This window comes from Silurus aristotelis (genome assembly GCF_946808225.1).
Source record: "Silurus aristotelis genome assembly, chromosome: 9".
Lineage (NCBI taxonomy): Eukaryota > Metazoa > Chordata > Actinopteri > Siluriformes > Siluridae > Silurus > Silurus aristotelis.
Window position 1 is genome coordinate 4179677 of NC_139582.1, and position 21860 is coordinate 4201536.

A 21860-nucleotide genomic window follows, 5' to 3' on the forward strand; every position below is an offset into this window, starting at 1 on the left:
TTGATCAGGGGCACTTTGTGGTATCAGCTGAGCTCAGGACATTACAGTTTCACCAGCAAGAGGGATAGAATTGGAAGGATTTTTGTCTGCCATCTGATTTAAAAGCAAAAACAAGACAATATAGTTCTACAGGATGTAACAAAAGCAAATTGCCTGAAAATTTATGTTCAAAAATGCACTTTTCCTATTTGTTGTTTTGATGTTTTTGTCATGTTATTGTCTTCGATTGGCACAGATTCTGAATGCTATGTTAAATCATATGTAATAAGATATACGTATGGCAAGATATATATTGTACAGACATACCTACACAATTTATAGGTGTGCCCTCCCAAAAAACATAAACTGGGACCTCATTATTTTATCTTTTACAATAAAATCATTAGGTCCAGATTGTCAATATGCTGTACCATCACCAGTGGGATTTCTAACCAGATGGATGATTTTCTGAGACTCTTGGGACCCCCAGATTGACTCACAGAAATCCCAGAGCGCTGTAGCTGTTCATCCTCTGACAATCTGTACACACCTCAGTGAAGTCAGGTCTCATATCTGAATCTATTCTTTTGTCCAGCTGTTAGTTCATTAAGATGACATTAGTGCAAAACAGGAATTTATTTCTGCATTTCGGCCATTCTTCAATGCTAATTACCATTAAAAAAAAATCACATCAACCAATAAACGGTCGCATGATCCATGATCTCAAATTGCTGCTTATGTGTGAAAGCTCATATTTAGGACACACATTTTCTGTTACCAAAGAAACCAGTTTCCCAGCGCTCTTAACCCTATTATAACTAGCACACTGCCTGGTTTGCCAAACAATCCAACCATCCATCTTCCAGATTCTTCAGCCTCTTTCCATGTCTTTTTCTCTCCGAATCATTTGGCCCATAAAACTTGCCGAGGCACTGGCAAGCTGTGTCTTTAAGGCTGGATACACCTCTATGGGTTCACTAGCTTGAATTAATGGCATTTGCACCTCAAGTTTGCTCAGCAGTCTCAGAAAGAGTGGCAGCAGTGCGTCCTTTTAAACGCATAACAAAGGCCCATCATTTATGTGGCGGCATATGGCCCAGACCCCCACAGTAGCAGGGCCTGCCCTCCATGCTGCCTGCCTGCTCTGTTGTCCTCTTGCCTTTACTGTTGACACAGTTGTCTTGTTGCAGGGTAGCAAAGTCTAAAGAACAGTCAGCACTGTGGCTATGCTTGGCTCTTGTCACTCACTCACCTTCTGTCCTCTATTTTCTGAAAAGAATGTAAAACCCCTCTGTGTTGAAAGTCAGCCATGTCAGGCCTACACGATCTTTGAATGCTTTTGAGTCACTTTTAAAGAGGGTTATGTAAGAGGCTTGATCCATGCTTGTCTACTGCATTTATACATACATGTATATATTATCAGCAGATTAAGGAATGTAAGACATATAACAAAAACGGTCAAGTAAATGTTGCAGAAGGCAACTTCATCTGAAACTCAGAAGGAAACGGCTGATGTTAGTCACCATGAGGAACCAAGTCATGCGGTAAAGTCAATTTTCTGATGATACGGGTAGTATCATGTTGACCTTATATGCGTCAATTCGGCTTTTAATAATCCGTGTTGAGTAATGTGTTGTAGAAAAAGGAGAACTTGCAGTCATTTCCAAGAAAGAAACCTGGACCATAAAGAGGATTTTAACATTTGAAAACAATGTTCCAGAAATCTCTATAAAAATTAAATATACATTTGCAACAAAACCCCAGAAATGTCCAGAAATGAAGTGGTTTGAACAGTTCATAGGTTGAAAGATTTCTACACTCAAATGTATGCACAATAAATAGATACGTTAACAAACAAAAAATTCCCAGTTAACTATACAGTGAGGAAAATAAGTATTTGAACACGCTGCTATTTTGCAAGTTCTCCCACTTAGAAATCATGGAGGGGTCTGAAATTGTCATCGTAGGTGCATGTCCACTGTGAGAGACATAATCTAAAAAAAAATAATCCAGAAATCACAATATATGATTTTTAAACTATTTATTTGTATGATACAGCTGCAAATAAGTATTTGAACACCTGAGAAAGTCAATGTTAATATTTGGTACAGGAGCCTTTGTTTGCAATTACAGAGGTCAAACGTTTCCTGTAGTTTTTCACCAGGTTTGCACACACTGCAGGAGGGATTTTGGCCCCCTCCTCCACTCAGATCTTCTCTAGATCAGTCAGGTTTCTGGCCTGTCGCTGAGAAACACGGAGTTTAAGCTCCCTCCAAAGATTCTCTATTGGGTTTAGGTCTGGAGACTGGCTAGGCCACGCCAGAACCTTGATATGCTTCTTACAGAGCCACTCCTTGGTTATCCTGGCTGTGTGCTTCGGGTCATTGTCATGTTGGAAGACCCAGCCTCGACCCATCTTCAATGCTCTAACTGAGGGAAGGAGGTTGTTCCCCAAAATCTCACAATACATGGCCCCGGTCATCATCTCCTTAATACAGTGCAGTCGCCCTGTCCCATGTGCAGAAAAACACCCCCAAAGCATGATGCTACCACCCCCATGCTTCACAGTAGGGATGGTGTTCTTGGGATAGTACTCATCATTCTTCTTCCTCCAAACACGTTTAGTGGAATTATGACCCAAAAGTTCTATTTTGGTCTCATCTGACCACATGACTTTCTCCCATGACTCCTCTGGATCATCCAAATGGTCATTGGCAAACTTAAGACGTGCCTGGACATGTGCTGGTTTAAGCAGGGGAACCTTCCGTGCCATGCATGATTTCAAACCATGACGTCTTAGTGTATTACCAACAGTAACCTTGGAAACGGTGGTCCCAGCTCTTTTCAGGTAATTGATCAGCTCCTCCCGTGTAGTTCTGGGCTGATTTCTCACCTTCCTTAGGATCATTAAGACCCCACGAGGTGAGATCTTGCATGGAGCCCCAGTCCGAGGGAGATTAACAGTCATGTTTAGCTTCTTCCATTTTCTAATGATTGCTCCAACAGTGGATCTTTTTTCACCAAGCTGCTTGGCAATTTCCCCGTAGCCCTTTCCAGCCTTGTGGAGGTGTACAATTTTGTCTCTAGTGTCTTTGGACAGCTCTTTGGTCTTGGCCATGTTAGTAGTTGGATTCTTACTGATTGTATGGGGTGGACAGGTGTCTTTATGCAGCTAACGACCTCAAACAGGTGCATCTAATTTAGGATAATAAATGTAGTGGAGGTGGACATTTTAAAGGCAGACTAACAGGTCTTTAAGGATCAGAATTCTAGCTGATAGACAGGTGTTCAAATACTTATTTGCAGCTGTTTCATACAAATAAATAGTTTAAAAATCATACATTGTGATTTCTGGATTTTTTTTTTAGATTATGTCTCTCACAGTGGACATGCACCTACGATGACAATTTCAGACCCTCCATGATTTCTAAGTGGGAGAACTTGCAAAATAGCAGCGTGTTCAAATACTTATTTTCCTCACTGTAACTACAAAAGGTCAGTTTGTGAGAGCGCTTGTTTCACATCTAACTGGCAACACTAGTCCATTAGATAAGCAATAATTGAAAGAACCAGAGGAACGACCATGTTCATTCACAAGAGAGGGTCAGGGGGTGTACGGTGCAAGTCATCTCCGTGGCAACGAGGCCCTTCACCCAAAAGAGCAAAGGTATCGAATAGGGGTCATAGGTCACGGTGCCGTCCATATGGTCGTGTGCTGCGTAAGTCATTGATCTGTCAGGATGCACTGAAGGAATTCAAGCGTGGCTGAAAGACTTTTTTTTTCAGAAAAAGGATTACAACCGCTCCTGAATGCCATAAATGCCTCCACATTGCCATCCAACCATCAAAGTTCTATAGTAAGGACCAAAATGAAAAAGAGCGGGAAATCCAGGGACACAGAAACAGTTTCAAGACGGGGACCTCACTGAAAAGTTATGCAAACAAAACACATTAGTGATGGTTAAGATTTATTAATAGGCAAACTAGCATGTATAAAAATCAAAAAAAGGATTTCGGAGTGATACAGTCACAACGTCTGGCTCATTATTTGGAGGAAAGTAAAAAAAAGAATATTGCATATGAACAGAAATCACGACATTTGTGAATCAATGTACACGTCGTAATAAATAGATTCGAAATGTACAGATTGCATAACCATTCCAAATGACTGGATCTAATAAATATATATGCAACCGTTTGGATGGTCATAGCTTGCCTTAAACATCCCCGTAGCTTGTATTAAAACCTAGAGAAAAAAAAAAAAACCTGGATTTCATAATAATCAGCGTATCAAGATTTTGGAGCGATTACAAATAATCTCACGTATTTGTCCTTATACAGTAAACACACCACGCCTAATCGGTAATCGATTCTGTTTTGTCCGACAGATTGACTTGGTCCACCTGAGTAAATCTTACCAAGCATTAGAACAGATTCAGTGTCTCTTTATTCGTGTCTACTCAGCTCCAACACAAACCCGCACAATGCACAGTTGCTTTTTGGAGGCTATTAAAGCTCAGGAACTCTCCTCAGGGGCAGATGGACACATGGTGGAGAGCTGGTCGTACGTGGGCAGACTGAGGTTGCGTGTTAGCGTGTAGGGCCTTTCATCCTGTACTGCGCCTGCCACACTGCTCACACCACCCTCACTCTTCAGTAGGAGGTTCAGAGAGTCCACGATGCGGTTGAGAGACTTGTCCATATGTGTAATCTGAACACAAGAAACATCATGTAGTCAAATTATACACAGGCTAACCTTTAGATATATAAACTGTAGAGGACACTGTAAGGTGAAATGCAAACAGTATCAATGAAAAAACATTCATCTAATCATTAAGCATTGTGATTGGAGATGGTCTCTCATAGACACTCAATTTACATTTGCACTTCTCAAGTTTATTCCCAAAACTCCCTCTGGTTTAGTAGATGCATAGAGGAAGAAATAGCTTAGCGGTTAAGGCATTGGACTTTGGATCTGAAGATCATGAATTCAAATCCCAGTCACACCAATCTGCCATTTTTGGGCCCCTAAGCACAGTCCTTTACCCCATATCTGCTCAGTTGAATAAATGTGATAAATGTAAGTCGCTCTGGATAAAGCCATCTGCCAAATGCTATAAATGTAAATGTATCTCCACAGGATGCCAGAGATTTCTGCCTAAAAGATGCTGGTGTAATTAAAAAAACAACTCCTATTTACAATAAGCTCATACTTTCAACGTCTTTTGCACGGTTTGACATTATGAAATGCAACTATAGAAGATTTATGATTTATAATGTCACCCAAAAGCCTCTAGGTTTTTTTCCCTCATGTCATTTCAGGGAGTTTTTCTTTGCCATTGTTACCTCTGGTTTTGCTAATTAGGGATCTAAATATGGATCTGCATCCGGGTTTGGATACAGCTACATTCGGACATGGTTTTAGGTGCTATACAAATAAAAATAGTCTAAAACAGGAAATGCTCTAAGAATATTAATTAAATGGGTCATTGTGAGCTCAGGAAACAGAATGACAATGTCAAAATGCCATCTTTTTTTTTTTTTATTACGTTCATGCTGCAGGAACAGAAACGCTTGTAGTTCGATAAGGTTATTTTCTTTCATTGTTTTCTCAGTATCAATCTAACAACTTTATAAAGTCATGCGATTTTATTTGCTGTGTTAGGTATGGTTATTTTGAATTATTCATGAACTTCCAGTGAATGATAGTTTTGCTAAATTTCCCAGATGGTTATTTTCCCAGGAATGTAATCTACTAAAATTTGATTATCGTAACATAGATCCCATTTCAGTTGCACATCATCATGTACATCTATTTATCATGTATTATTTAGAATCTTAAAGATAAGATAAAATGCAACTGTGCCTTCTTTTCTGATTAATTCATTCGTCCAGACATGAAGCAGCGATATATTTACCAGATGAGTGTCTCTGAGCAACGACATAGTTTATACCGAGGTAGCGTTAAGGCATACACTTGCAAACACATTCACAAACACACGAAGCCATGCAGCACATGGCATGGGATTCCACATGTAAACATGTACAAGCTCTCCCATGTCGACACACATATACAAATATACACCCTTCTAACCAGGGAGAGGCAAAACGCAACTCAAATGGAGTGGAATGAGACGGCTGGATATAATGGTTTACAGCTGAGGGCTGACATGCTTCAGATCTGCCATTGCATTGAATTCTTATAATCACGTATGCTAAAGCCGATCATTATACGTGTATCAAAATTGCATACCACAAGGTATTTAAGCACAAATATAGAAGATAATATATACACTGCGTATAACTACAAAGTACAAATTCATTATTGCAAATGTATATACTCCATATTCTCTTTATAAAATTGTGCATTACACAAATCCTGTACTAATATTGCTTCGTAAATATGTTTATATATTTATATATATATATATATATATATATATATATATATATATATATATATATATATATATATATATATATATATATAAACACCAATTCCGAATAAGGTTGGGACACTTTGTAAAATGTACATACAAATATAGAATGCGTCGATTTGATAATCTCGTAAACTAATATTCTATTCACAATAGAAGATAGAAAACAAATCAAATGTTTAAACTGAGGAAATGTACGATTTCAGGGCAAAAATAATGTCATTTGAATTTGATGGATGCAACACGTCTCAAAAACGTTGCGACGGTGCAACAAAGGACTAGAAAAAGTAAGTGTTGTTAAAATTAAACAGCTGAAGAAATATTTTGCAACTAATTAGGTTAATTGACAACAGGTCAGTAAGATGATTAATTGTGTATAAATAGTGTATCTTAAAAAGGCGGAAGGAAATATGGGCAGAGCTTTACCAAGCTGTGAAAAGGACAAGAGTGAAAATCAATATTGGATGCCCATAATTTTCAGGCTCTCAGGGTTATATATCATTTAAAACAGTCATGATTGTGTAATGGAAATCACTGCATTGGCTCATTAACCCCTCCAGAAATCATTGTCTAAGAACATGTCATGCACAAATGCATGCTACATCATTATCATGCAAAGAAAAAGGCATGTGTGAACAATATCCAGAAATTCCACCAGTCATGATAAATTCAAATATGAACTTCTTTTTCATTAGACTGTTTCATATAAATGACCTTGAAAGGCACATGGGAGCCAAAGGAGTCAAGTAGGTAAGTTGCTACACTCCTTCTTGTCAATCAGAGTGACACACAGTGAAACAAAGACATATGTGTGCTCATGTATGCCCCAGCTGACATTTACTACTTTCCTCTGAATGTGTTCAGCTGCCCTGTGACATATCATGAACATCGGTTCTCACAGGAAGAAAATGCAAGCTTTCAGCCTCCCTGCTTGACCCCAGGTTGCATCTGCCCTTTTTTGGTTTATGTTTATCAGAAACGGCAAAATAGATGCAGCACAGTTATTTGTTACTTTTCTTTTTCTCATTCTTTGGTCCATGGGGAGGCTAGTGCAAAAAGTGTCTGCTGCACCATACTTTGTTAGAAAAATGTTAGACATTTTAGCATGTTATATTTGAGATCAAAGATTCAAAATAATGTAGAATAATGCACAAGTATGTTACAGAGAAAGGTCTAGCTGGTATAAATGGGCCAACACTGATTCTTCTCCATAGATTTAAAGCTAGGAATTCTGCTCATGTTTACAATGAACATCCTTTTAACACACTCTGTACTGTTTGACTTTATAGCAAACAGTTGTGGAAGATTAATGACTCGGATTTGCACTCTATAAGAGTTCCCCGTGAGCATTTTTCCTCAGGTCACCTCAGGGAGCTGCCACTGTTGCCACTTCACATTATTAGGTGTCTGAATTTATTTTTGCAGTTCATTGTTAAAACAGATTTGTGTTAATAGCACATTTAAACCGAGAAAGCAATGATAAATAAAAAAACAACTTTCATTATAATTCATTTTTTCAACAAAAAAATCAATCATACAAAGAGACAAATGAAAGAAGGTTTTGTATTCGTGGATTTAAATGAAAAAGTCCTCATAGGGTAAAGTGCAGTTCTTTTGTTTACTGTTCGTGTTATTCGGAAGGGGCACGGCATGATTACCGACTTTGAACAATTGTTTGAAAAAAGTAGGAAGCTTGAATTGTGCTCCCTATCCGTCTTTAAACGAGTGAGTGTGTTCCTGTGGGTATGGGTAATAGTTTCAAGCTCATGTTCAAACCCAATATATTTATAATACTGTAGGAACAGCAAGTGACTACTGGGTCATAAAATTTGTTTTAGTACCCCATTTATTCAATTCACGTGCGTGCGTGTGTGTGTGTTAGTGTGTGTGTGTGTTAGTGTGTGTGTGTGTGTGTGTGTGTGTGTGTGTGTGTGTGTGTGTGTTTGAAAACACCGTCTTTTACCATTTTTGATTCTTTTTTTTATATGCAACAAACCAGGAAATGTAATAGTATGAAGAGTCACTTTGACCAAACAAATACATCCTAACATCACTAATACAAATATATAAAAGATGTCAATAGAAAAGCGTACAAACCCGTTAATCTTTATTGTCTTTAAAAAAAATCCTTTCTTAGCATGAATAACGGCTTTACACAATCTTGGCATCTGGGAAATTTATTTCTGCTGGTTGGAGAGTTCTTCCTGACCTTGAGATCCAGTTCATCCTAGAGCTGTAATTCAGGTGCAGTGACTCTTCAGGCCATTCTATAATAGATAACACTTCAGCCCACTAAATAACGCTTACAGGGCTTGGAAGGACACTTCGACTCTTTGTCTTGTTGTATGATGAAGTCAGTTCCAATTAGCTGCAGTCCAGATGGAGCTGCATGGTGTGAGTTGAAGTATGTAGTGGTAGCCATGTTGGTTTAGTTTTCCTTTCACTTTCACAAAGTCTCCAACCTTCCCTGCTCCAAAAGAACCCCAAAACCATTAAGTTTACACCTACATGGGTGACTGTGGATGTGAGGCAGCCACATCATCTTTCATGTTCTCACAGATTTTTGTCCAGTTTGGACTCATCTACCCACAAAACTTTCTTCCAGTATTCAGTTTAACTTATGTGTGATTTTAACTTTTACCGTTTGTTGCACATAAACATGCATAAAGATACTATATATATATATATATATATATATATATATATATATATATATATATATATATATATATATATATATATATTAATATATAGTATCTATATATATATATATATATATATATATATATATATATATATATATATATATATATATATACATACATATTGCACAACATATCACACTCGTGTTATGTAAGCTGTATGAACAACAAAAAAACCGTACGTCCTGTACAAAGATATAAGGTATATATATATATATATATATATATATATATATATATATATATATATATATATATATATATATATATATATATATATACAGTGAGGAAAATAAGTATTTGAACACGCTGCTATTTTGCAAGTTCTCCCACTTAGAAATCATGGAGGGGTCTGAAATTGTCATCGTAGGTGCATGTCCACTGTGAGAGACATAATCTAAAAAAAAAATCCAGAAATCACAATATATGATTTTTAAACTATTTATTTGTATGATACAGCTGCAAATAAGTATTTGAACACCTGTCTTTCAGCTAGAATTCTGACCCTCAAAGACCTGTTAGTCTGCCTTTAAAATGTCCACCTACACTACATTTATTATCCTAAATTAGATGCACCTGTTTGAGGTCGTTAGCTGCATAAAGACACCTGTCCACCCCATACAATCAGTAAGAATCCAACTACTAACATGGCCAAGGCCAAAGAGCTGTCCAAAGACACTAGAGACAAAATTGTACACCTCCACAAGGCTGGAAAGGGCTACGGGGAAATTGCCAAGCAGCTTGGTGAAAAAAGGTCCACTGTTGGAGCGATCATTAGAAAATGGAAGAAGCTAAACATGACTGTCAATCTCCCTCGGACTGGGGCTCCATGCAAGATCCCACCTCGTGGGGTCTCAATGATCCTAAGGAAGGTGAGAAATCAGCCCAGGACTACACGGGAGGAGCTGGTCAATGACCTGAAAAGAGCTGGGACCACCGTTTCCAAGGTTACTGTTGGTAATACACTAAGACGTCATGCTTTGAAATCATGCATGGCACGGAAGGTTCCCCTGCTTAAACCAGCACATGTCCAGGCACGTCTTAAATTTGCCAATGACCATTTGGATAATCCAGAGGAGTCATGGGAGAAAGTCATGCGGTCAGATGAGACCAAAATAGAACTTTTGGGTCATAATTCCACTAAACGTGTTTGGAGGAAGAAGAATGATGAGCACCATCCCAAGAACACCATCCCTACTGTGAAGCATGGGGGTGGTAGCATCATGCTTTGGGGGTGTTTTTCTGCACATGGGACAGGGCGACTGCACTGTATTAAGGAGAGGATGTATTGCGGATGTATTGGGAGGATGAGGCCATGTATTGCGAGATTTTGGGGAACAACCTCCTTCCCTCAGTTAGAGCAGTTGAAGATGGGTCAAGGCTGGGTCTTCCAACATGACAATGACCCGAAGCACACAGCCAGGATAACCAAGGAGTGGCTCTGTAAGAAGCATATCAAGGTTCTGGCGTGGCCTAGCCAGTCTCCATACCTAAACCCAATAGAGAATCTTTGGAGGGAGCTTAAACTCCGTGTTTCTCAGCGACAGGCCAGAAACCTGACTGATCTAGAGAAGATCTGTGTGGAGGAGTGGGCCAAAATTCCTCCTGCAGTGTGTGCAAACCTGGTGAAAAACTACAGGAAATGTTTGACCTCTGTAATTGTAAACAAAGGCTCCTGTACCAAATATTAACATTGACTTTCTCAGGTGTTCAAATACTTATTTGCAGCTGTATCATACAAATAAATAGTTAAAAAATCATACATTGTGATTTCTGGATTTTTTTTTTTTAGATTATGTCTCTCACAGTGGACATGCACCTAGGATGACAATTTTAGACCCCTCCATGATTTCTAAGTGGGAGAACCTGCAAAATAGCAGGGTGTTCAAATACTTATTTTCCTCACTGTATATATACACCTTATATCTTTGTACAGGACGTACGTTTTTTTTTTGTTCATACAGCTTACATAACACGAGTGTGATATGTTGTGCAATATGTCTTTGTCCCACATACTGCAGTGCCTGAGTTCACAGTGGGTGGCAGGGCAGAATACAACCAGAGAGTCAGAGGAATGCCTCAGGCGCCTGTGTGCCTAAAAAGCTCCAGCTATTTGTTCCTGTTTATGTCACACACTGTCTGCTTCCTGTTTACCAATGTACTATGGGAAGAAGAGCAATAGATTATGGGGCGGGTTATCCTGTCATCACTGGAGGCAGTCATCGTTGTCAGCGTGGCAACACAAAAAATACTTAGTATGGAGAAAGAAATAGAGCGCAAACACATCTGACTGAGTGAAAAGAAATAAAAAATCATTATAAAATGAATTTGCACTGAAAACAATCCAGTGAGCTTGATATACAAAACGAATGAGCTCATTGCAGAAGGAAATTATTTTATTACTCGAGTTAAAGACCATGACTAAGTAATACTTTTATTAATGCTACTTCTTGGTATTTGTGTTAATCATGTGCATTTAGAGGGTCAGAAAAGTATACAGAAAGATGTCTAGCTGTACAGAGGTAAAGAGAATGTATGAGACACAGATTGGGAGTGCAGTGCAGACAGAAGGAGGGGGAGAAGTACGTCAGTAAGTGTGTGTTTTCCCCGGAGTTCATGTCTGGGATAAAAAAAGTGTTTGTAAAGGGATTTAGGGCCAGAGTGGCAAATGAACAGGAGCATAGAGAGTGTTTGTAAAGCTCCTGAGTCCCTGGCTGTCAGTCAAGTCAGTTAAGAGGCCACACACGCACACACACACACACACACACACACACACACACACACACACACACACACACACACACACACACACACACACACACACACACACACACACGCATCTTGGTATTTTTGTAAGGACCTTCAAGCGAAATAATTTTTAATGTTCCCAGTTAATGTCATTCCATCACCTAATCTTTAGCTTCTGGTTCAGAATATCTTTATGTAAAAACTGTCATGGAATTAGTCATGTGACTACACATCCTTATCAGCAAGCATCACTGATTACAGTACTCTTTAGCACTCCAGAGTTAAAAATGTGACATTCAAATGAATGGCAACAATACGTGTTTCACTTCCCCTACCAAACTGTGTGAAGCCATGCCTGAGGAATGCTTACTAATACTTCAGAAAATCTCTTTATTGTCTTCATTAAAGGTCAGTGAATCAGCATCACAATGTCAAAATCTGTGAAGCGATTTGAAGGCATTTAGCCAAAGATGGCAGTATTTCAAGTATTTCAAGTACAAGTTACTTCAAAATGAAAAGAAAAAAATGACTTTCCCACCATGTTTTCCAGAGGCACAAAAAACGGCCACTAGGGCTAAATTTAGAACCCTAATCTGAAAAGAAAAATGCAAGGGCTTACCTTGTCCTCCATCCTTTTGAGTCTGGAACCAATTGTATTCGTGCCTCGATCTTTAGCTCGTTCTTGAAAGTAAAAAGAATACAGAATGCAGACAAAATAATGAACAAACACCAGCAAAACGTAACATATTATCCTCTGATATACCACTATGACATAAGGATCGCATTTGCATTCTTTCTGCATCTATTAGTGTTATACAGAAAGTCTTAGTTACAATCGCTCCTTTAAAAATTGCTGATTTAATTTACCTGAACTTGTCTGGAACAAGGACATTTTCCCCAAACTCTGATCCAGTCTATGGAAGGCAGATGAAGAAGATTAATTAGTCTGAACTATCCAGTGCTCTAATAGTTCATACAGAAGGAAATATATATTACATGAATAAAACGTCTTTAGATTTGGAGCATTTATTTTATCAAATGAAGTGCAATATCCCACCTTCTCTGCAGCTCCTTGATGCGCACCATGAGGTTGACATGGCCTTGAGAGTATTGCTCAATCACATCTCTGACATCATATGGTTTACGTGCTTGCTGTAAGCACACAAATGTAGTCAGTGCTGTGTTTCTTTTCATCTTTCCTTAACTTAAAAGTTATAATTAAAACCCCTGGAATACAAAAATATATGCCATACAGGCACTAAAAACTACCCAACAACCGCATGCTGAAATAGTAAATCACTGCATCATTCTGAACTTTATATAAACTCTCATCACCTCACTGTATCCTGCTGCAGATCACAGAGCACTAAGAGCACTTTGCTTCGAGTTTCGCTTTGAAGAAAAACCACCCACGTGTGCCGACGCCAAACGTCCATATTGTCCAAGCACTTAAGCACTGATTCCTTGCTTTTGAACCTGATTAGACCTGCACTCTAACACCCTCAGCTGTTTGACTTTATTTGATGACACAAAGAAGCATTTGTAGAATGTGGCGAGTCACGTGCTTGTTACGAGGCTTCGGTTACTCTAACGAGAGAAACATGCAAACGTTCACACGTCTCTGGTGAAAGATCTCCCAATTAAGATGGGAGTAAATGTGTTCAGAGTCGAGCAAACATGAGTCATGAGTTGAGACGCCGAAACTGACCGCCAATGTCTGACACGCGGTCATGATTATGTGTTTGGTGTCACAAGAGTGTGAGAGGTGGAGAGGAGGAGGGGTGAGGGTGAGGATTTCAGAGACACGTAAGTGTGGTAAGCCAAAGGCAAATGAAAGGACGCAGAGGAAAGGAGGACAAAGATAGAAAGCGGAACAGAAAAAAAAAAAAAACGGAGCAGTGTCGAGCGTCTAATGCAAGAAGGGGGAAAAGTGTGTAGGATGGAGACCCGATGTCAACATAGATGTGTGTGTAGCTAAATATAATACAGTATGTTACTACAAACTAGAACCTACATATATGACCTAAAAAATATTTGCTTGGCTTGATTTGTGACTCTAACAAACTCAAAGTGTTTGATAAAAAAATAAAACTGTATATTTTTCTACTCTTAATTACTCTTAATAATATTGTTAATACCTTAACAAATATCTTTCAATGTTCTACAGTTTCTACACACATTTACTACTAAACAATAAACATTGATCTCTACATCCAACTCAGTAACTTTTTTTTTTTTTATTTACATACATATTAAAATTATTATAATTTATATACATTGTTATTTGCACATAGCTAGATGCTAACTGCATTTCATAGACCCTGTACTTGTACTCTGCATGATGGCAATGAAGTTAAATCTAATCTAATCTAATCTAATCTAATCTAATCTAATCTAATCTAATCTAATTTAATTTAATCTAATGTAATCTAACCAACTTTATTAAGTACACCTACACCAATCGGGCCTAAATCTATGACCACTGATCAGGCATAACATTATGACCACCTGCCTAATATTGTGTTGGTCCCCCTTTTGCTGCCAAAACAGTTCTGACCCCTTTAAGCATTTACACCATTAACTTCAGCAATTTGCTCGTCTGTTGCCTCGGCCGCCCACAACCCTGTCACCAGTTTACCACTGTTCCTTAATTGGAGCATATTTAATAGATAATGACCACAGTAGACTGGGAACAGCGCACAAGAGCTGCAGTTTTGGAGATGCTCTGACCCAGTCGTCTAGCCATTACAATTTGGCCCTCCTCAAACTCACTCAAATCTTTATGCTTGCCCATTTTTTCTGCTTCTAACACATCAACTTTGAGGACAAAATGTTCACTTACTAATGTATCCCACCCACTAACAAGTGCCATGATGAAGAGGAAATCAGTGTCGTTCACTTCACCTGTCAAAATGTTATAATGTCATAATGTTATGCCTGGTTGGTGTATATTAAAAGATCAGAAAACAGACAAGGCCTGTTATATGGTACTCTGCTGTTGTAGCAATCCACCTTAAAGTACTTTTATGAATTTCAAATTTTCATGGTTTTAAAGAGTGTTTACTTGAATCACTGTAGCCTTTCTGTCAGTTCAAATCAATATTTTTCTTCTCCTTTAACCTCTCTCTTTAACAAGTTGTTTTCACCCACAGAACTTTCGCTCACTCATATTTTTACAGCAATCTCGATATTGATCTACATGAAAATCCCTGGAAATCACCAGTATCTGAACTACTCAAACTGGCCTGCCTGGCACCAACGAATCAACAGTCACAGTCGCTGAGATCATATTTTCCCCCCATTCTGATGTTTCATTCTAATGTGAACTGAAACTGACCTGTATGTGTATGGTTTCAGGCTACTGAGTGGATGTATCAGAGAATGAACAAATGAATAAATGCGTTTAGCAGTTACTATTAGACCTTTTATTATATTTCAGTAGATACAGAGGAGATCAATAACTATTGCTATATGCCTCAAATAATTAGAAATAATGAACGCTTAAGGCCACATTCACAAGCACTTTTTGATATTAGTTAAATTCATGCCAGTGGTACAAACAACTTGCATTAACATATGCCAGGGAATCAGAATCATACTCCATCATCTATTCGAAATGTTGAAATATTTGCTAATGTATACGTGGGCTAACTAATAGGAGACGATATTGACAAGACATTGCATATGAAAAAGATGAAGCAGAGGATTTACATTGATAGCTGTACATCCAGCTGTAAAAAAACGTGTGCATAAATTTAAATATAATATTAACTTTGTCTTTTTGAACATCGGCAAATGTGGATATCTGTCATTCTAGACCTAATCACTAGCCTTGTAGTAATCTATTATTAGTTAACTAGACCTTAAGCATGTTGTTGCAGTACCACTTCCTGGTAGAACTGATAGTTAGCTGGTCTTAAGAGTTAAGCATTTGAGGAAGTGCTGCCTTTAAAACATCAAGTTTTATACTGGTACTTCCATCTAGTTGGTGGTAATTTTGAGCTGCTGGAAAAAATACATAAAGGAAAAAAAAAAGCAATTTTCTGTTGCCAGGAATTGTGCAGCGGATAAAGACCTTTTAGCATGAGGCCAGCGCTGCAACAGGCACCGGGAGAGACATTAAACCTCAATTACATTGGAACTCCTCATGGAGACGCAATTACAGTTCGTAATTACTCACATTATAGTGATAAGCAATCTGACCTTAACACTGAAATCCCACAGTTAAGAGCTCAGCATAAGATATAATGTTACCTGCCTGCGGCATCACTGCACGGGGAGTTCTGATTCCAGGATAAAATGTATTGGCATAATAAAAAAACCACACAAAAAAACACACCGGTAATTCTTACCTGGAATCTTTTTTTGGCCACAAAATAGCGCATTCTCTGGATCACTTTAATAGCTGCCCGGTGAGTTTCTCGCAACCTGTGTATTAATAGGTGACCATAAGGATGTGGAAGAGAAGAGGAGAAAGATACATTACAGTTAGACATCAGACTGTAGGATGAAATGAGATTCTAAAAGCTGTAGAGTCCTTGAGTGCATAAAAAGGACAGAATGAAAGAATTATACTCATGCTTTGGAGAGTGTGTTTGAAATAGTGCCAGACTAATGCATGGCTTGGGTCCTTTACAACTTCCAGAAAAAGCCAGGAAGACAATAAGGCTGTAAAGCGCCACTGGCATCATGCAGATAATAGTTCCAAAGCACCGAATGCACTCTTGACACAAGACATGCTACACCATTTGCAAAACAATCCTCCTTGGCTTGGGAAAGGCCCTCAGGTGCAGCTTGGAGGATTCAATATGGAGGCCTTTAATGCTGATGAGCCGAGGTAATGACACAGGTAGGGGTTGTGACCAGGACATGTACTAAACACAACCCTCAAGTTGTCAGCAGTGGAGGGTTTTTTTGTAAAAAAAAAAAAAAAAAAAAGGGTTGTGTGTGAATGTGTGTATATACTGATGTAAGGCTTGCTCCCTGTGGATGACCTGCTTGTAGATAACCTGTTTGTAGATAACCTGTTTCTACAAAGATAGATAACCTGTTTTAAACCTGTATAAAGAAGCCCTTTAATGAAATGGAAAATTCCATTTTTATCTCGATAGGCCATGTATACATGTATCTTTGTTGGTCTATGTGCATTTCTGCTGTCTTTATTTGTGTTGTTTTGTCACATCGATGCTTCCACTTTTCTTTATACCAATTAGAAGAAATATGCAAAGTAAGGAATTAGCATCAAGCAGGTTGCAGTTTGTAAGACATCAGTGACTTAATTTCCATAGCTGCCTAAAGGTTTTTAGTTGACTCTAAGACAATGGAGCATAGCATATGCACAGCTCCAGGCAACACAAATAAATAGCTCGTAGCCACTTCAGGATGAGATCTCGCACCCTTCTTAGCAACCAGATTTAGTTAATATTAGACCTCCAGTAAAGGCATGCATGGACAGATGGTCATTTTAAAATAAAACCCTAATAACACTATTATATTTTCATAGCTGTAGTTTTACCAGAAAAAAACCCTTGCTGATAGGGATAGCTAAGTTTGGTTAGGTTAACAAGCTGTCCTTGAGTGGAGTGCAATTATTCCAAACACCACCCATGGCCCATTTTTTACATTCCACGGTTGGACAAGATACGCATTACGTAACTGTCTTTGGACTATTGAGTCTTCATTCTGAGTCACAAAGACAGTGACTAACACGAAGACAATACAAAGCATGCCATCACTGTGGGATACAGCTCTGCCACTGACAACGTTATGATGACCCTACCGCCTTTAAATAGGCCTCCACAGATGACAACCTCAAGATCATTATGCTCTGGAATCGGACGCTTGTCATTCCAGTGGATTGGCAAATGGCGCTCAGAGTATTTATGTGCGTGGGAGAGTGAGAGAGACAGAGTGATAGAGTGAGAGAGATCGGGGGGAAGAAGAACATGGGAACCGACCCATCTGTCTAGGGGACAGCACCACTTCCTTTCCCCATCCCTGACTACCAGCATAGCAACGCTAGTCTCATGACCCCATGAGGGTCACCATCTGCCTTTGGTGCTGGCACAAAGCCTGGCTAATGGCAGACACTGGCAAGAATCTATGTGGAAAAAAAAGAGGAGAATGAGATCTCCTGGAACTGATAAAGCAAGTAAGAGACAATCAGCAATAGTAGTCTCTCTTCCAGGGGCTGATATCAGTAGCAGACAGATGTGAACAAACCAGAGAATGTCTGGAACAGCAAATGAGAAACCAAAGAAGTAAACATCTGCAAAGATTAGTAAACAATTAGAGCTCACCAGGTTAAATCAAGTCAATTTTATAATAATAATAATAATACACTGCTATTATAGGACAAAATGTCCACAAGTCTAATGAGCATGTCCCATAAACATGACGGAGAAGCCATCAAGCCCAAACTGTCACGCTATGATCTCCTGGAGTCATTTGCAAGTCACGACATGTGCGTTTGATCGCTTGATTGCGTGGATGCTAACGGATGTTGTGCTTGCAACAATGACAGTCACAAGCACAGCAAATAAAGATCAAAGGGGTGCAGCGTGGGACAGGAAACAGCCACTCCATTACTGCCATCAACACCCTGCTCTGAACAGCCTGCCCACCTACATCACATGTGCAGGGTGTGTTCAACATGACAAGGTGTCATACGTTGAACACTGAACTGATGTCGTAGTTGCGTTGTTTTTCTTCTTTTGCATGGCAGAATGAACATGAACTTGAGAAAAACCTGGCTCTGATTTCGAACCGTATTATGGTAAACTCTTCTGCATTAACAAGGATACAGGGGAAGTAAACAAGTTGAAGTGACAGAAAGGGATTTTCTGCATGGCTTGCTCAGACTGAGTGATAACGTCACACAACCTCCGGCATCTGCCTGACTTTCAAAATGCAGAGTTTGGTCATACATAGCAACCCACGAGTATTATTTATAATATTGAATATTTTATATATCTGAGTGTTTTTTTTTCTGGAAGTGGTATTCATGTGACTCTTCAACAGAGCTAATCGGACCGTTATCGGGACCAGATAAACAGGAAGGAAAGCAATCAGGTTCTGGAGTTCCTCGTTAATCTTATCATCAAGATAAAGTTAGAGACATTAGCCTGGAGCAGCACCCGGGACATGCAAACACACACACACTCACACACAGACACAAAAACGAACAAACACACAGCTGTGCGGTTATAAAACCCATAGAGAGGGCGTTAGACAACACAGAGATGTGAACGAACGCTTTTCCGCAAACATGAGGGAACAACGAATGAATAGACGTCACTTTCTTTTATCTCCTCTTTCCACACACGAAAAAAACCAATACAGTCCTCACTGTGAAGTTTTAATGACAAACAATTTACATCATCAGGCTGGAATCTGGACTACACACTGCTGTGCTCAGCAAAAAAATTAATAAATCTGCACGAATATGCCAGAATTAAGCAATAAAAATGTCCTGAAAATGCTTTGTGGCCTAGAATAGATATCACGTGATGAGGGTCTGTTACTATAGCACCCCCCTTTCAAACAGACACACACACACACACACACACACACACACACACACACACACACACACACACACACACACACACACACAAACACTGCCCCTCCCCCACCCTTAGCCGTGTCAGAGTGCACTCTTGTCCTCGCTGCTCTGAGTCAAAAGTTGAAGTGCTTTTGTGTGGCTGTGTTGCGCCGCAGGCTTTGGGAGGGCAGCGCTGGGGCACTAAAAGGCTGGAGGCACTAAGAATAGCCCCCCTGCAGCAAAAGGGGAACAGCACAGCGATTAGCCTCAGTCTGGAGGGATATGAGGGGGGGTTGGGGCTTCTGCTCAATAAAACACGCTAGCCCAAACATCGTCCCACTCGTCTGCCCTCGGCTCAAATGCCTCCATGACGTTTTTATAAGTGTCCAGCGCTAGATAAGCACATGCGATCCTCAGGCAGCCTGATAATCATTGACTAGACGACAGGTACTGAAGGACCACAGGTCATAACGTCCGGCTTGCTGAAGTACATCACAAAAATACATACACACACACACACACACACACACACACACACACACACGCCCATCGAACCAGGGGTCCCCATGGCTTCAGTCAAGCAAAGCTTTCTTTCATCCTGATCATCAAAGGGCCAGACTAGTACACCCAGTATTAAATATCCTTATTACGGTTCAGACGGAGCGCCACAGCGCTGGATTACAACATGAATAAACGCCCAAACCTGCTCCCCCTGTGCTCCCAGAACCTGGCAACAAACTGTCATTTGGCACATCTTCATATACGGCTATAAATAACTACAGCTATTTATAACTACGTTAACATTGCTCAAGATCAGAAATGCAGAAAAGGTTTGTTCTTTGTTATGCGTCATTTCGCAGATCAACCACAGTGCATATGACATAGCAAAAGTAGCATTTTACTAAACAACACAGACAACAATAACCTCTTCTTAAGTCATGCTCCAGAAGCTGTCGATGGACAAAACAAGAAATAGATGCCAAATTCACAAGCACTGTTTGGTTTTAGTTAAATCCGTGCCACTGGCTTTTCTATGAGACAAACTGCTTGCATTAAGATAAGATAAGATAAGATAAGATAAGATAAGATAAGATAAGATAAGATAAGATAAGATAAGATAAGATACACCTTTATTCGTCCCAAAGTGGGGAAATTTCTCTGTTACAGCAGCAAAGAAAAAGAAATGTGCAAATATGTAAAGAAAAAAATAAACATAATACAGTATATAGTATATACACAACACAATGTATAAATACAAAAAAAGAAAAAAGAGACTACGAGTAAGTAGTTAGGTTAGGTCAGGGAATCAAAAATCATACTCCACGATTTATTACAAACGTTAAACTTTTGATGAAATGTATGCTGTATACATGGGATAAATAATAGGAGATGATCTTGGCGAGACATTGGTTTGGAGAAAGACCAAGCAGAGGATTTACATTCATAGCTGTACATCCAGTTATGTAAAAATTTAGGTGTATAAATATAACTATAATATTATTTTTTGTCTTTAAGAAAATAAATATTTTATTTATAACTATTATCCATCCATCCATCCATCTTCTCCCGCTTATCCGATGCCGGGTCGCGGGGGCAGCAGTCTAAGCAAAGATGCCCAGACTTCCCTCTCCCTAGACACTTCTTCCAGCTCTTCCGGGGGGACACCAAGGCGTTCCCAGGCCAGCCGGGAGACATAGTCTCTCCAGCGTGTCCTAGGTCTTCCCCGGGGTCTCCTCCCAGTGGGACGCGCCCGGAACACCTTCCCAGGAAGGCGTCCAGGAGGCATCCGGAACAGATGCCCGAGCCACCTCAGCTGACCCCTCTCGATGTGGAGGAGCAGCGGATCTACTCCGAGCTCCTCCCGAGTGACTAAGCTTCTCACCCTATCTCTAAGGGATCGCCCAGCCACCCTGCGGAGGAAGCACATTTCGGCCGCCTGTATCCGGGATCTTGTCCTTTCGGTCATGACCCAGAGCTCATGACCATAGGTGAGAGTAGGAACGTAGATTGACCGGTAAATCGAAAGTTTCGCCTTGCGGCTCAGCTCTTTCTTCACCACGACAGACCGGTACATCGACCGCATTACTGCAGAAGCTGCACCGATCCGTCTGTCAATCTCCCGTTCCACCCTTCCCTCACTCGTGAACAAAACCCCAAGATACTTAAACTCCTCCACTTGCGGCAGGAACTCCCCACCAACTTATAACTATTATATTATTTTTATTATATATAACTATAATATTTTTGTAATTGTGAGCATGGCCTTATGGAGTTTTAGTATTTTAAAATCGTTAGCAGTAAGTCTTTTTTTTTACTTAGTTAAGTATCTGTACTTTATAGAAGTTTTGCATTTTAGTAAAACTTTACTTCACTACTTTTTTTTTGTAAAAAATCCTACACTTTACGCCAAACCTTGTGAAGTGTCCAGTTTTAAAATGTGTTAAATGTGCA

At 39.5% G+C, this 21860-nt stretch overlaps 1 protein-coding gene across 2 annotated transcripts in view; it reads right to left on the bottom strand.

The window, feature by feature from the left end:
- Nucleotides 1-3934: 3934 nt before the first annotated feature.
- The window catches only part of kcnq1.1 (potassium voltage-gated channel, KQT-like subfamily, member 1.1), a 50326-nt gene continuing 32400 nt past the window's right edge, over nucleotides 3935-21860 (bottom strand). For both annotated transcript variants that reach the window (XM_083549961.1, XM_083549960.1), the window contains 5 exons: nucleotides 16219-16294; nucleotides 12924-13018; nucleotides 12734-12780; nucleotides 12486-12547; nucleotides 3935-4690 (listed from right to left, as the gene is read on the bottom strand). In XM_083549961.1, the coding sequence (XP_083406087.1) occupies nucleotides 4496-4690; nucleotides 12486-12547; nucleotides 12734-12780; nucleotides 12924-13018; nucleotides 16219-16294 (475 nt within the window). In that variant the 3' untranslated portion in view covers nucleotides 3935-4495. The remainder of the gene's footprint in view (nucleotides 4691-12485; nucleotides 12548-12733; nucleotides 12781-12923; nucleotides 13019-16218; nucleotides 16295-21860) is intronic.